Genomic DNA, 21,783 nt, shown 5'->3' on the forward strand with positions numbered 1-21,783 from the left:
TAAGGGAACCCCTCTCCTTTACATTGTCTTTTATGTGGGACTAAGAGTCCTTATGCTAGTGTAGAAAGCATGTTGTGGAGGAATGTTAGCAAGACCGGGAAGGTGGCTTATATTGATAATAATGAAGACAGCAATAGATATGTGTTGTGCGTGTATCCAATTATTTTATAAGAGCCAAGAGATTAGCAGCCTTGGGTATGACGTTGTTTATTGATAGGAGCATAAATGCGACAAATATAATGTGCCATCCTCTACACTTTTCTTAGCTATTTCTTTTAAAAAGTCAGTTTTAACTTTGTTTTCTTTTTAGGTAGTTCGTGAAGTGATTCAAGAGAAATAGGAGCTGAAAGGGAGCAATGGAGCCATACTTCAACTACAGCCAAATAACTGGTCAGAAGTTGTGATGCCCCAGAAATTCGTATTTATTTTCCGAGGAGTTTCCGGATTCTAATTTATGGTTGTTGGACGGTTTCGGGGCTCGTGGACAGAGCGGAAGTGTTTCGGACGAATTAGTTATTTGAAAAGTATGACTTTAGGGGGGGGGGGGGGGGGGTTCAAGGTTGACTTTTGATGCGTTGGGATTCTCCGAAAACTTCCTTCACAAAAGTTGTAGAGCGCTTTGATACGAGTTCGTGGACATGCGGAACGCGTAAATCGGAGTTCGTATGAAGAAGTGATGGCTATGGGAAGAAGTTTCCATTTTAGTATAAATAGAGAAAAATCAAAAATTATTTCATTATTCCCACTTTCCTTTTCCGGAAGTTTTTTTTTTCTCTCCCTTTTCTCTCTCGGTCGATACCTTCAGTATCAAAGATTTTCGACTGACCCGACCCGGACCCGGCCGATCCGACCCGGCTTTTCCGGCGATCTCCGGCGACCTCTAGCCGTGAAACCTGCACAGAACGACTCGTCTCCTCCTTCTGGTCGTCTCTGTGGCATCCTCTTGTGGCGATAACCACCGTGCAGGGCGCAGCAAGGCAGTGCAGCTTGGTGTTTTCGGACCCGACCGGAAAACATAGTTCCGGCGACTTCAAGGCTTCGAGTCTTCTTGGTTGAGCTCAGAGCAGCCTCGCCGATCGATCCTTGGTGGTTGTTAGGATCGATTCACGTGAAACTTCGATCAACTCGGATTGGATTACTGTTCACGGCTTGTGAGGTAGTTTTCGATCCCTTAGGCTTGTTTTCTGACTTCGATCCAGTTATGAAAGTTCACAAGCATGCTTAGATGAAGCTTTTTGATGTTGGGAGTTTTGTGAAATATTGAGTTTTGGCCGGCGGCGGTGCGCCACCGCCTGTGGCGGCGTTCCGGCTGTGTTCCGGCCATGTATGGGACTGTTTTTGGTATTATATGTCTTCTACTCGTCGATACGAGCGTTTTGATATATAATATGCAAATTTTGGAGTTCGAATGGATTTGTTATGATTTTTGCCGTTTCATATCGGTGAATTTATTCGATCCGTGGGATTCGAGCGTCCGATCGACTTGTGGTTTGGTCACATCGATCGTGGGCGTATTCCGGAGACTTTGGGAGGTCTCGGATGTGGTTTTGCCTCAATTGGCGCCACTTTGGGGATTTTAGTTCAAAACAGGGGTTTCGAACTTAAATCAAATGTGAATCGTTACTAAGTTGGAACCGTATGTGATTAGGTACTTGACGAAGTATTTGGACGAGTGGTTGGTGATAGTTTTGGTTCGGTTCTGTATTGAAGACGCAGCAGGAGTTCGAGGTGAGTAATCTCACGAAGTTCATATCACGAACGGGTTCACCATACTGTTTTGAGAGTTATTTAGTTAACTGCAAACTATAGTTGGTATTAGTAGGCATTCCTGAGCGGATGACTACGTATATATATATTTACGTGAAATATATATGTTTTGGTGGTTTGTGGATTTTGAAACAATATGCATGAAATGATGCTTTTTATTGTTTTGGGTTGTGGCTTTTGGAAAATAAATGATTGTGGAAATGTTGATTTTGATTTGTTTTGAAAAGCGTGTGATTTGTGTATTTGAGGAACATTTTAGTTCGTGGGTGGTTTATTTAAATATGGGTTTTTACCGGGAGTAATTGATAGGGATCAATTACGGGGAATCTTTCATTTTAGATTCGTGTAACATTTTGGGTCCATTGTGACTCCTTTAATGTTTTGGTATTTATACTGCGGGTCCAAAGACTTACGAGTTGAGGATCGTGGGTGGGAAAATCGGGACTTCACACCTTTGGCCGGGTTAGTGAATACGATCAGTTAGAGCTCTAGTCTGTCCGCCGTGCTTGTTTATTGATTTAAACGTGATTTGAGTGGGTTTATCACGTGCTTGTTTATTGATTTAAACGTGATTTGAGTGGGTTTATCCCGTACTTGTTTATTGATTTAAACGTGATTTGAGTGGGTTTATCCCGTGTTTGTTTATTGATTTAAATGTGATTTGAGTGGGTTTATCTCGTGCTTTGTTTATTTATTTAAACGTGATTTGTGTGAGTTTATCTCGTGATTTGAGTGAGTTTATCTCGTGCTTTGTTTATTTATTTAAACGTGATTTGTGTGAGTTATTCTCGTGATTGGTGTGAGTTGTGTGGGGTTTGAGTTACTCATAAGGGCTTGCAAAAGCTTACCGGGTTTGTTGTGTGGCAACCCGGTACACTATTCAAACGGTGTAGGGGTTAATCCTGCAGGTCAGGAAAATCGTGGCTAAAGTGGGGGTTGCATACTTGCAGCTAAACGGTAGGAAGCAAATTATGTGACTTTACCGTTATTTGGACTTCCGTTGTAGTGAGCTCTGAGGAGCATTTACGTTTTATCTTGTTGTCGACAATTTAATTCGTAAGCTTGTGTAATATATAACTCTATGGAGCGAGTGTATATTAACTTTAAGGGTTCAGGGCATCAACATGTACTTGGTTTAAAAGGGAAAAACATTCCAGGTATTTTGTATTGATGACTGAACGTTCACGCATGTATAATTATGGGATTATATATATCGATTTTCATGTGTGTAAAATCAGGGGCGTGACAGAAGTGTCAACGAGGCAGTAGGAAACCAAGCACAAACTAGGCTTCCCGATAAGGCAGAAACTGTCAGCTTTTCACGAAACTTTTTGGGAGGTCTTTTCCGGCTATTTAATTGGAGTTTTTCCAGAAAGTTGTTGATCAATCTACAAGATATGGTGTCATAGAACATATGCGAGTCAAGAACCATCCAGAAACCTGTCAAGACGGAGTCGTTCCTTTCGTTCCTTGTCCAAGAAGGAAGCTTCAGAGTCAGAAATTGAATCCTAGTCAAAACAGGACAGTTAGGCAGAATTCTTCTTTGGACGGATTTCCAGGGCATTTTTGGATGGTTATTGCTGCTGCAAATATGAAGGAGAGTCCTAGGATGATTCATCAAGATTTTGGGAAGATTATTAAGGCTTGAAAATCATTTAATTATGCACCAAGTAGAGTAATCCTGAAGCAACTAGGGGAGGCTTTCAAAGCAGAATTGAAAAAGGAAACTTGGGGCTGCTCCACATATATATAGAGCAGCAGAACACGTTGAAAACTACGACCCTACAGCGCCATCTTCTGCCCTAAACCCTAGCACACAAAGTCTTGAAATTTCCAAGTCCTCCAAGAGCAAAAACCGTGCACATCATCATCCATCTTCATCAAGCCTTGCCGTGTACCATCTTGAGGGGGGTTCTTGCGTTCAAGGCCGCCTAAAAGTGGATTCGTGGCTCTCATCTTCTGCCCTTTACAGTTTTTATTTTCTTGTAATTCAAACTTATATGTTTCTAGTTGTGAATTTTGAGACGATGTGTGGCTAATTCACTTTTGTTAGGGGCAAGGTTTGAAGCCCCTAAGGTATGTTTTTGACAATATTATGATTCCTAGTTTCGTGATTGCTTTGTTGTGAAATTGTTTATTTGGTTTTGGTTTACAGATAACTCTTGCATGTTTATGTTTTATGAATGCGCACATAAAATATTATGATCATGTGAGTGGGGCTAGAAATAGGTATTTTAATCTCCTAAACGGTTAATAATGCTTGTTTCAATGGTAGTAAAACCTATAGGACAATAGGTGAAACCAAATAAAAAGGATTGCATGCTAGGTAGGCGTTCCACACTAGTTTTGCATACTTGTTTCGATCAAACTTCCACACGTGATTAATGCTTAGAATGAATTGTTGATAGGATAGCGTTCTATACCTTGATTGTTTATTCTAAAGGCTTAGTAATGGTGCGTTCATCTTGCTTAAGTAATCTAGGGAAGTAATAAGAACTCACGCATGCTTCATGGTTTGTTCTTGATTGAAACCTTTTTCACGACTTAGTAATTGAAACTAGGATGATAAATTTGTCTCAAGCATATTTTGGTGGTGGATTTCCGAGTTCCTGACATCTTCATCCATATCTTTCAAACCTTAAACTCAAAATCGTTTTTCTTTTCTTTGTTTTCTATTCATTTTTGTTAAAAACCCAAAAACCCCCAGTTCAGTTTCGTTTTTAGGATTGCAGTGCCCTCTTCTATCCCCTATCTGTCCCTCCATCTTTTTCTCTTTTCTTTTTGTTGTATGACGTTTCTTTTAGTGTTGGTTTAGTCTTGTTTTGTTTTCTTTTGTGTGATTAATATAGTTACCCTCAATCCCTGGCTTGAACGATCCCTGCTTACTCTATATTGCTAACGACTACATCTTGCAGGGTTAAGTTGAGCGTATATTTTGGGCGTATCATTTATATGCAGCACTGAGTTTATTGAGTATACACCATGTAGATCATGTATTCAATGGAAATGCAACAAGTTTAGCATATATGTCAATCAGATAAATGTAAAATTGGAAATTTGGTTTTCCAAAGAAGACAAATCTCAGAGAGGGTCTGTGTTCATTTTGGAATGACATGCTCAGTTTATGACATCTAGGCAGCAATATATTGACAGAGAAAGTAAGTGTGTTACGTATTTGATACGTGGCACATTACTTGAAGCATAGCAGATCAAGAAAGAAGGCAAACATGACATGTATAGTAGGTGAGTTAGCAACTGTGGTACTTGTGAACTTGCTTAAGACAATCTTAATAGGCAAGTGGTGTCCATAGCTCCATATATATCTCAATAAGCAGATAAATTAAGAGGCAAGAGAGCTTAGCAGACAAGTGTGATATTGCTTATATGTGGCACTTGAACTTAAGATTATAGCATATCATACATTCGATGAAAATATGACAAATAGGTTTAGCACCTAAATTATTTGGAAGTGCGCAATATATATAATAGAGTGCTTGTGAGCTAATGACAAGCATGATCACGTTCAAATTCCAATTCAAGTAGGTGAAGCTAAAATTGAAACGGATGTACTGTGTGATCATAAGACATTGCATTTAGATGGACATAAGCAACATATATACACAAAGTGCCATTGTCTTAAAGCATGAATGAATACACAGTTGCTAGAAAGCTAGCACAGATATCATGTTGGTCACAAGTTGTGTAAAGAAAAAAGTAATTTCTGATGCTTGTCAATTGTAAATGACAATAGACTCACATCAAAGATGATGTGGAGTCTAGTAGTAAGCTACTGATAATGATTGAAGCAGTGCTTTAAACTATATGAAATAAGCAATTAAGTATGGGATGCCAACATGTTATGTATGCATATTTAGATAACAAGTATCAGATGCTTGGTAAATTATATAACTCACACATGAGCTAGTATTTAGCATACAGAAAAGTCAGCATATGATAACGACACATGCTAGTGCTTCAAAGCTTCGGGTAAAGCAGAGTATATATGTGTGTGTGGTTATTTTAAGCTCATAACCTTGCAGATATATTCAAAGAACAATAACCGGGGATATGCAAAGCACTGAGCTTTTATTACCCGGAGCTAGATGTCAAAGGTAGAACTTATCTGGATTTTGATATTACTCGATAGTATTGCCTGGACTCCTTGATCTCAGCAAGCTAACGAGTAGCTAGATGAGTTTCAGCTGGTGAAAGTTGGATGTGAGAGACCATTATATTTGGTGTCCATATCAACTATATGGGTGTCCATACCATTGAATTACTGCCGGAAGTTCTCAAATTTTGGATTTTGACTGATTTGCTCTTTGAGCCTCAGTCACATGCCCAATCTATGTAAGAATTTACTCCTTTAATTGTGGATCATATGAAGTAATTGGTGTTTATGGTGCATATTCCATATATGATTTGATAGACTAATTGATGGATCCTTTGACCACCTTATGGGATTTGTCGGGGTGTGAATTTCCGACAGTGGCTGAAGTATAACGAGAGGAAAAATGTGGCGGGACTGTTAAACTAACTCATCGACCTAGAGCTCCGAAACTTCAGGAACATACGCCCGATTCTTCCACAAATCGGCGGGCTACTGTGTGTGTTGCTACCGATGGTTGGGAGTATGACATGAGGCCAGATAGGGCGAAGGTTCCGCGGTTTCAGGTTCCCTCGAAGTTCTAAGCCATAAAAGGTTGTTGTCTATGTGCTTGAGGCTTTGTTTTTGTATTGAGTGTAATATTTGCTGCCCTGCTTGTTGTTTATGCTGCCATGTTTTGTTATGTGATATCTTGTCTCTGCTTGCAGAGGGTTGGAGACCGAAGTTGACGGACATTGAACGACAGTGGGTGTGTCAGGTGCACTATTGCTGGGAGCACAAAAGCTGCCTAGATCTTCGCATCCTATCACATTGGTCGCTACTTCTTCACTTGTGCTTGACTCGGGAGCTTGGTAAGTGAAATCAATAGAATTGTGATATGCTATTATTTTTCCCAAAAGTGACGATATACGTGCTTTCTTTTGTAGTTACGATTCGTACGAACAAAAGAACCACCGAAGTTCTTAAAAAAGCGATGGTTGACATTGGCGGGATTAATGACTACGTCAATTTTATGATTGACGAGGCGGCCAAGGTGCAAAAACAGACTGTTGATCCTCAAACGAGGGAGATAACGACGACGGGAGAGGCGAAAACAGACTGTTGATCCGCATGTCGGCGTATGAACATGTAAAGACCGCGACAGTCTCTTTGAGAAGCTGGATGAGTTCAGCCGCTATCTCGGGGGAGAGTTGGGCTCCGATACGAACAGTTCTCTCTGGGTGCTCGATTTTGTCGATCAACTGTGGTGTATTAGCTACTGTTAAAATTTCATGGCTGCCTCTTGACCTTGACACCGTCGTTGAGTAACACTCTCGTGTAATTGACTGACTTTCCCTGACAGACCCGGTGCGGTTGGGTGTCGGGAACTTCATGAGTAACATGTACCCGTCGATGATGCATTTCAGCTTGTTGAGAGCTAGGCGACCGATAATGGCATTGTATGAGCTGAAGCAGTCGACCACTATGAATTCAGTATGTATTTCCACCGTGCAAGGGATTGTCCCGAATGATAAGCGCATATAATTTGACCCCAGAGGTTAGGTCACGTCGCCGGAGAAGCTGAGTAGCAGCTCGTGGTCTTGCAAAAGTTTGTTGTTGCGCTGTAGTTGCTTGTAACAGCCATTGAATATGATGTTGACGGCTGACCAGCTATCCACTAGTACCCTTCCTACAGACGATTTGTCGAGGACAACATCTATCAAGAATGGGTCATCATGAGGTGAGTGAATACCTCGCTCCTCCTCCTTAGAGAAAGTGATACGTTCCCAACCTGTTTTGGCCATTTTGGCTGACCGGTATAACGGATATTGAATACCTCTTTTGGGTGGTTAGCGCACTCATAACACTTTCTTGCTCTGTGTTATAGGCTGCCTATGAAAGCACCGTCATCAATGGTGTTGATCCGCCGAATTGGTTCGATGTTGGCGACAACCAGAGGCGGTTGTCAGACCTTGTACTGCTCCAGCTTTCGGTCACGGTATAATTACTCAATTGCAGTCTTGTGGGCGTTGCAATCGTTGGTGTTGTGACCGTTGTCTTCATGGTGTTTGCATCATTTGCCGGTGTTTCTAGGTTTTCCTACTCTGAGGTATTTTCTTGGGGATGGTGGTGGTATTTGATCCTTGCACTGATCACATATTTCTTCATACAACGCCGTCAAGACTGTAAAGACGTCAAATTTTTTAGCACTTGTGGAGGGATTATTGTGGCGATTTTCGTGGCGATCATTGTGAAACGGTCTGTTGCCCTTGTTATGATAATGCTGATCTTTTTGCCGCTTGTCTTGATAATTACCCTACTGCCATTACGGTCTGTTGCCCTTGTTATGATAATGCTGATCTTTTTGCCGCTTGTCTTGATAATTACCCTATTGCCATTCCCTTTTTTTTTGTCATTGGGTGTTGTGGTTATGTTTGGAGTGGTGGTGGTGTTTCCTTGTTAGAACGTGGCGGGTTGGGGGGTTTTTAAGTGGAGTTTGCTGTAGTGGTGGTGTGGCGCCATAAGTGTTGTACTCGGCTTGGGCATGCAGGACTGCCTCATTCATGACGTAGTCATATGTGGCATTTGGACAATTACAATTGAGGTGGTATAGAAAACTTGCCTTGTGGAGTCCTTGCTTGAAGGCCACCAGCGCCATTGTTTTGTCAAGATCCCGGTATCTTGATGTGGCGGTCCTCCACCTTGTTACAAATGATTTTAACGACTCATCAAATGATTATTACATGATCCTCCACCTTGTTACAAATGATTATTACCTGATGCAGCACTTATACCGGTAGTCCCAATGAGTGTCGCCCTAAACCCAGCTGAACTAGTGGGATTGGGACCGACACCGCCACTATAGGTAGCACAAGAGCAAGTGGCAGACTCACAGCTGCAGTATGATAATTCATTCAGCGCCATTGATTAGATGCTTAGTGTATTCATTTGTAATAGTTCCAATGGGAGTCGCCCTAAACCTGATCCGGGATCACCTTGTTACAATGATTTTAACGACTGCATCAGGTAATAATCATTAGTGGACTACCGGTATCAGTGCTCCACCTTGTTACAATTTGTTGATTCTGCATCAGGTAATAGTTATTCTTTTCACTGAAAGAAATGTTCTATTATTGTTTCCCAATGTCCTAGCTATTAGTTGTCCAACCTGTAAATTCACAATAGGTTATTTCTTCATTTAGTATAGTTTCAAACTTTCAATTGAAAATTATTTCTCTAAAGGGGTGGTACTTACTTAGAATGAAAAAGATCACTCTAATAATCATTATTTTATGTAACTGAGGGTCTGAGGCCACCAATCACTCAAACATGTTATACTATTTGCTGCATTGTAGAAAAGAATTGGTCAGAGGTAGCAAGGGAAGATCTTCAATAGGGAATAAGACAACAATTTCAGATAATGGTGCTTCAATCTTTCATAGATGATGAATCAAGCTATCTTCACTCATTTTCATCATTTATGATGTCATGTAACAATAACATTTTGGAATGCGTTTTGTGAAACAAATTGCAATTGGTGAAAGTTCAGAATGAACCTACATCTGAATAGGTTATGTGATTTTTTAGCATTTGCTAAAAGTAGGCACAAAGCCAGCCTTTGTATTTTGTTGGTATGTATATTCCAACTGGATGCTTCAAAAGATATTATAATGGTATATGATATCTTTTTTTGTCTAGCTCAGGCCTTACTTCAATCCAACAGTGTAAATTTTTGGTGTAATCATACTTACCTATACTGCATCGGTGTACATAGATTTGTGATACTCCACGATGTTTCCTGAACCTGCCTTCCCTGACTTCATTTATCCTTGATAGTTATTCTGAAACACCTCATGGGGAGTCAACCGACATTGATAACATTTTGGCTTCAATCAAGGATCTTTGAATTAACCCATATATATAGCATTAGAAAGTTCCTGCCTAAGGTTATTATGTTCTTGGACGCTCTGATGGAGAATATAAGCAAGGCATGATTTTTTGTAATGGTACACCTCTCATGGCATTGAATTTCTAATGGAGTTATTTATATGTATGTTTGTAAGTTGCAAACAAATAAAAAAGTAAAACTCAAAATTTTGATAACCCAATATACTAACTGCAGCTTATTGCATGAAAATTTTTCTGCTTTATGTTTCTGTCTTTTGTTATTTGCTTTGGTTCTTATTTTTTGCTTTATTCGTCCAAATGTACAAAAGTTATGTTTTGATTTGCATAAATGACTAAGTGGCAACTTCCAACTTTTACTACAAATTGATCAGTCTTTCCAAATTCACTGTAATTATGAAAGCATGCTCGAGGGTGAGACTGATGAACTCAATGTATTTCGACTTTGTTAAGGTATTTCTCATTTCTTTTACTTGGGATACTTTCTTCAATTTCCATATGATAATTTTTTTTTTTTTGCTATACTTTCTACAGTGCTCATATCCAATTCAATTTCGATGAGTATGATCGAGAACTACTTTTTAAAGTTTTTTGGAGTCTATAAAACAAAAATAAGATGTTATCCATACTATATTTAATGACCTTGCACGTTGTATATTTTAAAAAGCAATTCAATGATGAGAGTTATGTCAAACTAAAAAATGAAAATCCCATTGTCATGGTTACCGCCCCACTTTACTCTTTGCAGTAACTTCTATCACCGCATGCTTAGCATTTCCTTAAAGCTCGGGTAATCCAGATTAGTTACTAACACATTAAATTGTGCAATCTTAATCTGCAGTGGGGTATTGGGCGGTGGGAGACTACCAAGAGCATATTGGAGGTATAGGCCATGCTAGAGATGTGCCTCTCAATTTATATTACATCTTTTGTAATGTCAAGAAAGTGTTGTGCAGGGTTTGTTGATTGAATTGTATAAGATTAAGGATTCTATCCTTGGGTTACTTAAAAATAAATTTGCTTCATCTTCTAAACTTATTCATTTCAAACAGTTCCTATTGTTATTAAGAGTGAGTAGATTAAATTGTTATTTATCTACATGAGCATGTTACTAACCGCACCTCACAATTTAGCTAATTATTTTCGTTACAATAATTTTTCATCAATAACAACCTTGCTAGAATGTATTACTATAATTAGATCAATTGACAATAAAATCCCGCGGCATCGCACGGGCGCTCTTTCTAGTTACAATCATAGAACTAACCCTAGTTTGATAAGACACACAAAAGTTAATTTCCTTCAACAAAATTACAATAAAATTTTCAGTAAACTTAAACCAAGAAGGTTCGAGGGCCAGAAGGCTCGAATAGTAGGATGAGCGCTGGAAAGCATCATGTATTCAGTTAGTCCAATAAGCCAAGCAAAACGCTGAGCATTACAAGTTCCTTTCACAGTCATACAAATCATCGAAATGCAATCTCACATAAAATATGCTCCCAGGCTCAACTTATCTTACTTTCTAGATTTCACCATCCCATAGTTCTTCAACACTTCTATAGGGTCCAAAAGTGTCATGAACAAATGAGTTCCCTCTAAGCAGCCTTGCCTGCATAATTGGAGATCCATATAATTGTTAGGGATAAAGACTACCTGAGAATCATCAATTTATCAGTGGCGATATCATCATCAACGTAATGATTACAAGATCTAATCCCAAACCAACTGGAAGAACTAGAGAAGACAAGTGATGTCTGAAACTTCGGCAGCTTTCACATTATATGATAAGGGTGGAATTTGTTCAATGGTTATGACATAGCTAACCAACATACCATATTGGTGAGGGTATTGTTGATGTCATAATTTGGTTCGACAAATACTTTTGACTTTTCAACCCATTCCACGTGGTACGCGTTGAAATGTCAAAGAGTCCATGTAGGACCCTGACCTTTCAACGCACTTAAACCCTTCATCGAGAAAGAAAATATAATCCTAAGATGAAAATAACCATGGTATGTCGAGTCTTTAACCTTGGACCTCCACCTCTTAGGTCTTGGACAATCACCATGTTATTGACTTGTCACCTTGGACGGTGAGGTCAAAGCATATCGTGACCTGGCTATTAGAATAGCATAGTCCGAAGGAATCAGGAGCCTCAACTAGGAATGAGCAAACGGGGGTGGGGGGAGGGGTACCCGCGGGTTTTCCCCGTATTTGTCAAGCGGGGGCGGGGGCGGGGGCGGGGGCGGGGTTTCCCATTACCCATGCGGGGTCCCCGTTTATCTTTTTTTTTTTTTCCTTTTTTTTTAATTGAGAACTATTATTTTTCAACCAACATATGGGGCATCTTTATAATTTTCTTATTCTAAAAAAAAACAGAAAACTTATACGGGGTATTTATCTTTCCCATCCAGAATACACCTTCAAAGCGATTCAGGTGGATCCGACCGTTGGATTGTCGTATAATTTTGTGAGGATGATTCTAAAGGCGATCCGGGATGATCCAACCGTTGGATCTTTGTATAATTTTGTGAGGATGATCCTCAGGGCGATCCGTGAGGATCTGACCGTTGGATCATAGTATAATTGTGAAAAGACGATCCTCTAGGCGATCCTTGAGGATCCAACCGTTGGATCGTCGTATAATTTGTGATGATGATTCTAAGGGCGATCCGGGACGATCCAACCGTTGAATCTTCATATAGATTTGAGATGATGATCCTAAGGGCGATCCGTGAGGATCTGACCGTTGGATCATCGTATAAATTGGTAAAGATGATCCTCTAGGCGATCCTTGAGGATCAGACCGTTGGATTGTCGTATAATTGTGATTTGTGATTTTGGCTGTTAGAGAAGACGCAGCCAGATTTTTGCCAAAAAAAAAAAAAGAAGAGAGAAGACGCAACGGGATTTTATTACTTCACATTTAATCGCCAGGTTGTGAAAATTGTTTTATAGAAATAAATATTTGTTTTAAACGTATTGCTTCCTCGTGACTAAACAAACAATTTCTTTCTTAAACACTGTCTCAAGCATTTGAAATACTCAATCGACCAAAACAATGATGAAAATAAAAAGAATAAAAAAATTATTTTTTTGTCAAAAAAGAAAAGGAAAAAAAAACTGAAAAGATAGAAAATAGACAAAAAAAAGAAGAAAAAAAAAGACCAATGCTGGGGGCGGGGGCTGGGGTGGGGAACCCATTACCCGCGGGGGCGGGGCGGGGAATCCCCCATCTGATAATATCCCCAGACGGGGAACGGGGGCGCAGGGGAATTTGGGCGCGGGGCCAGGGGAGGGGGGAATTCCCCGTTTGCTCATTCCTAGCCTCAACCCCCAAGGATAAGAATTCAACTCCCAAGGCTTAGAATCCTCAACCTCTAAGGATCATGACCACGACTTCCAAGCCTAAAGCCTCGACATTCAGGCTCACATTTGGACGTTGTTGAGGAGACATGGTAGTACACATCAAGGACCAACTCTCACAAACTTTTCCACGTGTCAAGCTCCGACACCCAGTATGGCTCCCTTGTCATGTCAACAGTGATTCGAGGACAAAGGGTGGTTTACGTGACGACACCTATCACCAACTCTGTCAAATCCATCCTGGAGCGTCAGTAAGCAGAGAGTGGAGGCTGACACCCCAATTTTATGGGATTGAGCCCATGCCTTTCCCTTTCCACCTCAACACTCTTCTCCTATAAATACACAGCCTTCACAAGGCTGAGGGGCACTTCAACTTTCTCTTCTCTCCGAAAGCTATGCCAAAATGCATAGTCCTTTCCATAGAGCTCCGCCAACTCGAGGTGGTGGAAGCCCAACATCAGGTGGAGGAAGCCCGACGTGAGGCCATCAGTTCCACCCAAGAAAGGAGCTTGGAAGCCCAACACGAGGTGGAGGAAGCCCGACGTGAGGCCATCAGTTCCACCCAAAAAATGAGCTTGGAAGCCCAACACCAGGTAGAGGAAGTCCAACGATATGTGAAGGAAGTCCGAGACGAGACTATCAGCTTCACCCAACAAGGAGCTTGGAAGCCCAACACCAGGTAGAGGAAGCCCAACATTATGTGAAGGAAGTCCGAGACGAGACTATCAGCTTCACCCAACAAGCCCGACGTGAGGCCATCAGTTCCACCCAAGAAAGGAGCTTGGAAGCCCAACATTAGGTGGAGGAAGCCCAACACCAGGTGAAGGAAGTCCAAGACGAGACTATCAGTTTCACCAAACAAGGTAGCTTGGTGGCCCAGGATCAGGTGAAGGAAGCCCGAGGCCATACCTTCAGTCACAAGAGGTGAACGACCAAGGCTAGGCACAGGACTACCAGGGCATACCTTCAGTCACAAGTGGACGACCAGGGCTACTCACGTAGCCAAACTAATCGAAGGAAAAGATAGGCCCACTTGAAGAAAACAACCCCACCACTTTACACTTGGATTTCAACGGAACCTCCGTTGACTCGTTGATGCCGAAATTGGCACCAACAGGATACTAGGAGAACAAGAACCAATCCCATTAACTACATACCTGCTCAATTTCAGAAAACTTGGCAACAAGTCCTCTGGGATAGACCAGCCAAAGACATCGAGATTCTCCTTGATCCTTGCTTCATTAGTACTCTTTGGAAGAACGCTATGACCCATTTGCAGTCCTCATCGAAGAGCAACTTGAGCAGGAGTTTTGCCTAGCTTCTCTGCAACGCTGAGAAGAATCGGATTCTTAAGGACATCACTTTTGATCCATGTTGTGCCAGGAGAACCCAGTGGTGAATATCCCTGAAAGAAGAATATATACCTCCCTTATTATTTTCTAGCCAACTAAAAATGCTACGACAATTAATATTTTGCTCAAGACACATGACACCACCATTCAGCAATTGCATTGCATACTCACAGAAAGGTGAACCCCCTTGGATTTGCAGAAGGATCGCAGCTTGGTCTGTTGCCATATATGAAGGATGGCACTCCACTTGGTCAACAGCAGGAGGGACACGTGCCACATCCAGCAAATCTGACAGCTTCTTTGTAGCAAAATTGCTCAGACCAATAGCTCGAGCCTTGCACGAATCAAAGAGAGTTTCCATTGCTCTCCAAGTACCAGGGATATCTGGTTCAACAAGGTTTTCAGGCTTAAAACCGACTGCACCCTTCTTCATCCGCACTGGCCAGTGGATGTTCAAATTTTCAGTGTGGTCATTAGTTACAGCTGAACGATGGCGATAAAATGGAATAATAAATTCAAGATGATGAGGCTAATTATCTATGATATTCACCGTCTGGCCATACAGCATTACTATAAATGGATGAATAACTTTGGATGTAAAGTTATATTCAAAAACCACGTTAAGATTTAGGGTATATTGCCAAATGTTTTGAAGAATGCAGATGAAACCTGAACTAGGCATGACACTTATCATGTTAAAGCCATCTGAATGATCTGATAAACCATATGCACACACTCCAGAACACACCAAGTACAAGTCAACATAATCAAGCTGCAAGTCTTTCAAAGTCCTATCCAATGCCTCTGGTACATCTTCTGGGGCATGATCCGTACACCTGCAGAGTGCAGACCATGTTGCTTTTTAGTATATATAAAACATAGTATGGCTAAGGTTTTAGATCATGAATAACTAGCACTCATTGCAAACATTCATGATAGTCAATATTTCGATTCAATAGCATTGCCCTTATAACGAACCAGAGCTTGGAGGTAATCCACAATTCTTCGCGCTTCACCACACCATCTTCAAACAGCTTCTTCAAAACCAAACCAATCTACAAGAAAACAAAATTTTAACAACGTAACCATCTTCAAAAAAATGAGGCAAATCATAACCAACACATGAAAGAAAAACAGTGACAACAACAAATGAAATGATACAAAATCTTTAGATTTGAGCAAAAGCAACTTCAGTTACCTCTTTCTCGTTGCCATAGGCTTGAGCACAATCAATATGCCTATATCCTGCCTGCAATTACAACAATCACAACTTTACTAGACTGCTAAGTTTTTACAAAATCAAACAGCAGATAATCAATATCATCAAGAAAGGCTTGATCTTTGTTTTTAAGAAAAAGCATATAAACAAGTGATCTTGATTTCAGAGGGAAAGAGGAAGACCTTGATGGCGGTGGCGACGGCTTCACCGACCAAGCCGGGGCTGGACTGCCAGGTCCCTAATCCCAAAGAAGGCATCTTGGCTCCGGTGTTCAACTCAAAGAAACGAATATCGTCCGCCATTTTCAAATTTTCACAGAAATGAAGTAGAAAGAGTGATGAATGCTTGTATAAAGCCGCTTGGCCTCTTTGTATGCGAAGAGATGGAAAGAATATGGAACAGTCTAGTATGGTCCTAAAGAAGATATAGTGGCAGTTATGATTGGCCAACAGAGTGACACCTGTGGAGAGAGTCGCGTGTGAACCAGTTCTTTTTCACCGAAAAGAAAAGAAGGAAAAAGGAAGAAGAAGATCACTGTCTACCCAGTAGGCCAGTACCCACCCACTTTAAATGCACATTTCAAAGGGTGTGTCAGACATTTTTTTCTTTTTTTTGTGAAAACGGGTTCTCCTGTTATGTTGGAATAGTGGTCCTCTCCCCTATATTATTATTAATAAAAGTTTAATAAAAGTTTGAGAGTACAATGAGGGAGACATAGAGCATAGTCCTCATGAGAAAATACATCCATTTTCAATAAGTACATCCTGAATAATATCAGAAGTGTCCTCAACCTAATAATCATTCATCTCGGATATACTAGCAAAGTGTGCAAGTTTATTTGCAACACCATTTACTTCACAGAACACATGTCTAAGGGAAATAAAACTAAAACTTTGTAAGTAAGACTTATAATCATTCAATATAGACCGACCTCAGACAAGTCCTCCCCTTCTTTTGCCAGGGCAGTCATCGCTATAGCACTGTCACTCTCAAGCTCCACATCACTCCATTGTTCATGTATGGCTATAAGAAGACCAGCACGCAATGCTTCAGCCTCCATATGCAAAGCAGACCGTGCATATGGTATATGTCTTGCCAAGGCAGCAGCACAACGTCCCTCCGCATCCCTACCAATAACCCCCACTCCTCCATGGCCGCTAGTAGCACAATAGGCCCCGTCCACATTGATTTTCAATCTTCCCCTCGGAGTACAGCTCCACTTAGCCGGAGGATGCCATATCCCCTGCTTCGCAGACTTGACATGAATTCGTTGATAATCTTCCAAAAGCTTCAACGCCAAACAGACATGTGTAATTGATTCCCAAAAAAAAAAAAAAAAAAGACATGTGTATTGGGTTACAATCACCACCTTCCCCAACCACCTTGTTTCTCTCACAGCATATGGCCCATAAAGACTCAAAGAAAACCTCAATTTCATGCTGAGAAAGAGACCCCATAATAGCAATTATCCAATCAAACACACATGTGGCTGGGAAAGACCGAATCTTTCAAGTGGATGGGGTTGTGGGCCCAAAAGCTACATGTAATTGGGCAATCACGAAACACATGCATGCAAGTCTCTACGTCCCTTTCACAGAAAGCACACTCTAGCATAGTAAGAGATACCTTACGTGATAGCGCTGTCCTTGTTGGGAAAATTTCTCTACAAAGCCTCCAGATAAAAGATTTGACCTTAGGAGGAACATTTGACCTCCAAACCTTGTTCCAAAACTGCCTAGTTGTGCCTCCAGTTCCGGAAGAAGACGATGCGTGCTCCATGAGCCTAGTAGTGGTTTTGGCAATATGATAGCCGCTCTTCACTGAATAGGACCCATGTTTATCAAAATGCCACATATATCTGTCATTTGTTTCTATCAAACTAAGAGGAATACTGGCAATGAGGGCAGCTTCTTCCACCGTGAAAATATCATAAATCATTGGTAAACACCATTCCCGATCATCATGATCGATAATGTCACAAACCCTGAACTCTTCCGTCCCATCCATTGGCAGAGAAAAAGGCTTGAAACTATAGGGAAGTGGAAGCCACGGATCGTCCCAAGGAGACATAGACCTGCCACTACCAATCTGAACCCGGACTCCCTTTTCTAACACAGACCTGCCAACAAGGATGCTTCGCCACGCATAAGGAGCATCATACCCAAGCGTAGCTTTCATGAAGTTTGTAGATGAGTAATACCTGGCCTTGAGTAATCTAGCCACCAGAGAATGAGGTCGTTGCAGAAGTAGCCAACCTTTCTTGGCTAGAAGGGCGTGGTTGAACATCACCATGTAACGGAAGCCCAATCCTCCCTCGCTTTTCGGAGTACACAGCTTGTCCCAAGCTACCCAATGAAATTTTTTTGCATCGCCCTTGTCTCCCCACCAAAACTTCGCCATCGTCATATGCATAGCACTGCACAGATGCTTGGGGAGCTCAAAACAACTCATCACATAGTTGGGAATGGATTGAAGTACCGCTTTAATTAGGATTTCTTTCCCCGCTGCACTCAAAGTTCTATCCCTCCAACCTTGAGTTCTCTTATCAATCTTCTCTGCCAAGAAACGAAACGCCTCATCTTTTGAATAACTCAGTTCCATGGGGAGGCCTAGATACTTATCATGTTTCTTCACGCTCACCACACCAAGAGACTCTTCTAGGTGGAATTGTATAGGAACGGGTACATTTCTACTAAAAGAAACACTACTCTTGTCAAAGTTAATTTGTTGGCCCGACACCATAGCGTAATTCAGGAGGATGTCCCTCAACACATTGCACTCTTCCGCATCAGCTCTGAAAAAGATAAGAGAGTCATCTGCAAAGAACAGATGACTAATTGTTAGGGCTCCTGCACATATCGTAACACCATGCAACTTATCTTGCACTTCAGCCACCGTGATCAATCTTGAGAGCGCCTCTGCACATAGGATAAAGAGGTAGGGTGATATCGAATCACCCTGCCGCAGTCCCCGGGAAGGTTGCAAAACTCCCCTAGGTTCCCCATTAAGGAGGAATGAGTAAGAGACTGTCTCCACACAGTTCATGATCCAATCAACTCATTGCCAGCAGAAACCAAACTGGACTAACACCGCCTCCAGAAACCTCCATTCAATTCTATCATAAGCCTTACTCATATCTAGCTTCAAAGCACAGAACCACACTTCACCATCCCGTAACCTCTTTAAGAAATGGGAAATTTCGAAGGCAATCAAGGAATTATCTGAGATCAATGAATCAATCTACCCGGAATGAACGCACTTTGGAAAGGAGAAATCAAACTCTCAAGGAGTGGCTTCATTCTGTTAGCAAGCAATTTCGACCCAATTTTATACAGCACATTACCTAAACTTATAGGGCGTAGTTGACTTACAGTTTCTGGATTTTTGACTTTCGGAATTAGAGTAACATGGGTACAATTAATTTGCTTCTGAAGCTCTCTTGACTCCAGGAAAGCTTTGACTACCGCTACCACATGATCTCCAACTATATACCAGAACTGCTGATTAAAACATGGGGCAAAACCATCAGGCTCAGGTGCTTCGACGGGTTCATCTGCTTCAGGGCATCCCAGACTTCCTCCTTAGTAATCTCTTGCACTAGGGCTGCATTAATATCATCAGTCACCACTATGGGCAGAACACTACTAACCCGCGAGATATTAGTGGGGTTAGACGACCGGAATAACTCTCTATAATATGAGAGCACCACCGCTTCAATATCTGACTCCTCTAATCTCCATTCCCCATTATTATCATGCAACCCTCTGATCATATTCTTCTTCTTTTTGTTAGTCGCACTCTGGTGAAAAAACCTGGGGTGTTCATGTCTCCATCAGAAAGCCAGAGAACCCGAGATCGTTGTCTCCAAAACACTTGTTCCTTTTAGCTCATGGAGTTTGGTTTCAAGCTCCAACCTGCATGGAAGTGGCTGTGCCGAATAAGACTAGTCATAAAAAACTCCCAACTGAGCCCTAACCATCTCAATTTCTTTTTTTAAGCTTCCAAATCGCTCAAGACTCCATTTTAACAACGCATCCCTTGTAGTAGCAATTTTGTTACACACTTTCACCAAGGGGTTAGCACCGGTCGCGGAGTCCCAACCCACATGTCAACTATCTCTTTGCAATCATCTTCATGTAACCAAAATTCTTCAAAACGAAACCGTTTCTTTCGCTTCCTAGTCGTCCTCCATGACTTCCTCACCTCCAAGAGTATTTGGCAAGTGATCAGATTCATTAGGGCCAGGTGGATAACCCGAGATTTCGGGAACTGCTGAGACCATGATTCACTAGCCACAAACCTGTCCAACCTCACCTTCAGGTCAATACCATGCCTAACCCCTTTCCACGTGAAACAAGGCCCAGTGTAGTGTAAATCCTTCAAAGAACAATCCCCCAAAATCTTTTTAAAATCATCCATCTGTTTGTACCTACTCCGTGGGCCCCTTTCTTTTTCATGCAAAGGAATTATCTCATTAAAATCTCCTCCTATCACCTAAGGAAGTGAACATCTCCCATGCAGACTAGTAAACAGTTTCCACGTTAAATGCCTCAAGTCAGCCCTAGGGTGGTCATATATACCTGTGAATCTCCATTGTGGGGACGCAGGTCCTTCATGCACAATCACATCAATATGATTATCCGAATGCGTATTCAACGACACTTTTATACCAGCCGACCACAGTAAACATAGACCTCCAGCTCTACTTATCCTTTTCCCTTTCCTCTTTGTCACAAGTTTACAATCCACCGTGAAAGAATTCCTCCACCCCAATTGTTTCTTTACCCGTGCCATCTCCGCCTCCGTACACTTAGTCTCACTCAAAAAAATCACTTTGGGAAGGTTTAGGGCAATAAGCCCTTTAAGCCCATTGACTGTCCAAGGGTTCCTAATCCCTTGGCAGTTCCAGCATAAAATATTCATGGCTCGTGATGGGTCGAGACCGGACCTATCACGGAGAGACGTTTAGGAGTACGTCCTAGACTCGTCTTAGAGGACTTTTTTGCATGACCAGCCTGATAAAACCTTCTTCTTTTTGGGAGAGAAAATAGTTTTGGGTCTAGACCCAGAGGGAGAAGGGATGGCCCGTGCCTTTCTCTCCAGCCCATTATCCAGCCCCCATATCTCACATCCAATAAAGTTGACGAATCTAGATCCCCCATCAACGTCGTAGACGTTAATACGTCCGTAATGGACGTACATACCATAACTGGAACATCCCTGAGCTCCTACCCTTCCACCGGTATCACCGCCATACGCCGTTTCTTAACTGCCCACCCTTGCTGACCCTCATCACCGTCATCCGCTCTGTCAACCTCCATCCCGTTCTCACCCATTTAGCCTGGTACAAAGGCATCTGAATCTCTTTCCTCCCTTGTACGAACTAAACCTGACACCGGAAAATCTGGTGCAGCCATCATCCAGTCCGTCTTCTTTGGTGAACCCAGATCAAACAGGCGGCCGCAGAACCCCGGTGCAGACTCCTCCTCCTTTGATTCCTATTGGGATCATAACCATTGTTCTTTCTTTTCTGCATTCAGCAAGACCGAGTAACCGGGTTCTGTGATTTCTCCTGCCTCCCTCTTAGGACAACTCTTCCCTGTATGATCGAGTAGGCCACAAAATAAACAAAAAAAAGGAAGATGTTCGTATTCCAAATCATAGAACCTGCTTGTTTGCTCCCCAGCAGCCTTGAACGAGAAGCCTTTCTTCAACGATGCCTCCACATACACTCCCACACGGATCCTGAGATAGCTACCCAAGCTACTCCTCCCTCTGATGAAATTAGTTCTGGCATAAACTCCCACCGTTGTGCCATTACATTTACCAGTGCCTTCGCGCATACCTTCCTCCAACACCACTGGTGGAAGGCCCCGAATTCTTAACCAAAACAACTGACATTTGAGAGACACTCTCAGAGGGTCCTCCAGACCATTCGTCACTGCCACCGCAAAGAGAAATTTCTCAAAAGACCATGGAGTTCCTTCCAACACCCACCGTAGATCGGACTCCCTCCGGAAGGAGAATAGGATCCGATTACTATATTCTATTGGACAAACCATGAGGCAGGAGCGATCGGACTGTTC

The 21,783-nt window shown here is 41.8% G+C and overlaps 1 protein-coding gene across 1 annotated transcript; it reads right to left on the minus strand.

Moving 5' to 3' along the window:
- Nucleotides 1–11,157: 11,157 nt before the first annotated feature.
- LOC112191370 (NADPH-dependent aldo-keto reductase, chloroplastic) lies at nt 11,158–16,174 on the minus strand. Its single transcript, XM_040515935.1, is given in 9 exon segments — nt 11,158–11,369; nt 14,284–14,309; nt 14,312–14,531; nt 14,650–14,706; nt 14,708–14,929; nt 15,227–15,314; nt 15,457–15,533; nt 15,677–15,727; nt 15,880–16,174. Coding segments are annotated over 9 exon segments (948 nt in total). The 5' UTR covers nt 16,000–16,174; the 3' UTR covers nt 11,158–11,282.
- Nucleotides 16,175–21,783: the final 5,609 nt, after the last annotated feature.

Source organism: Rosa chinensis, chromosome 3 (genome assembly GCF_002994745.2).
Source record: "Rosa chinensis cultivar Old Blush chromosome 3, RchiOBHm-V2, whole genome shotgun sequence".
NCBI lineage: Eukaryota > Viridiplantae > Streptophyta > Magnoliopsida > Rosales > Rosaceae > Rosa > Rosa chinensis.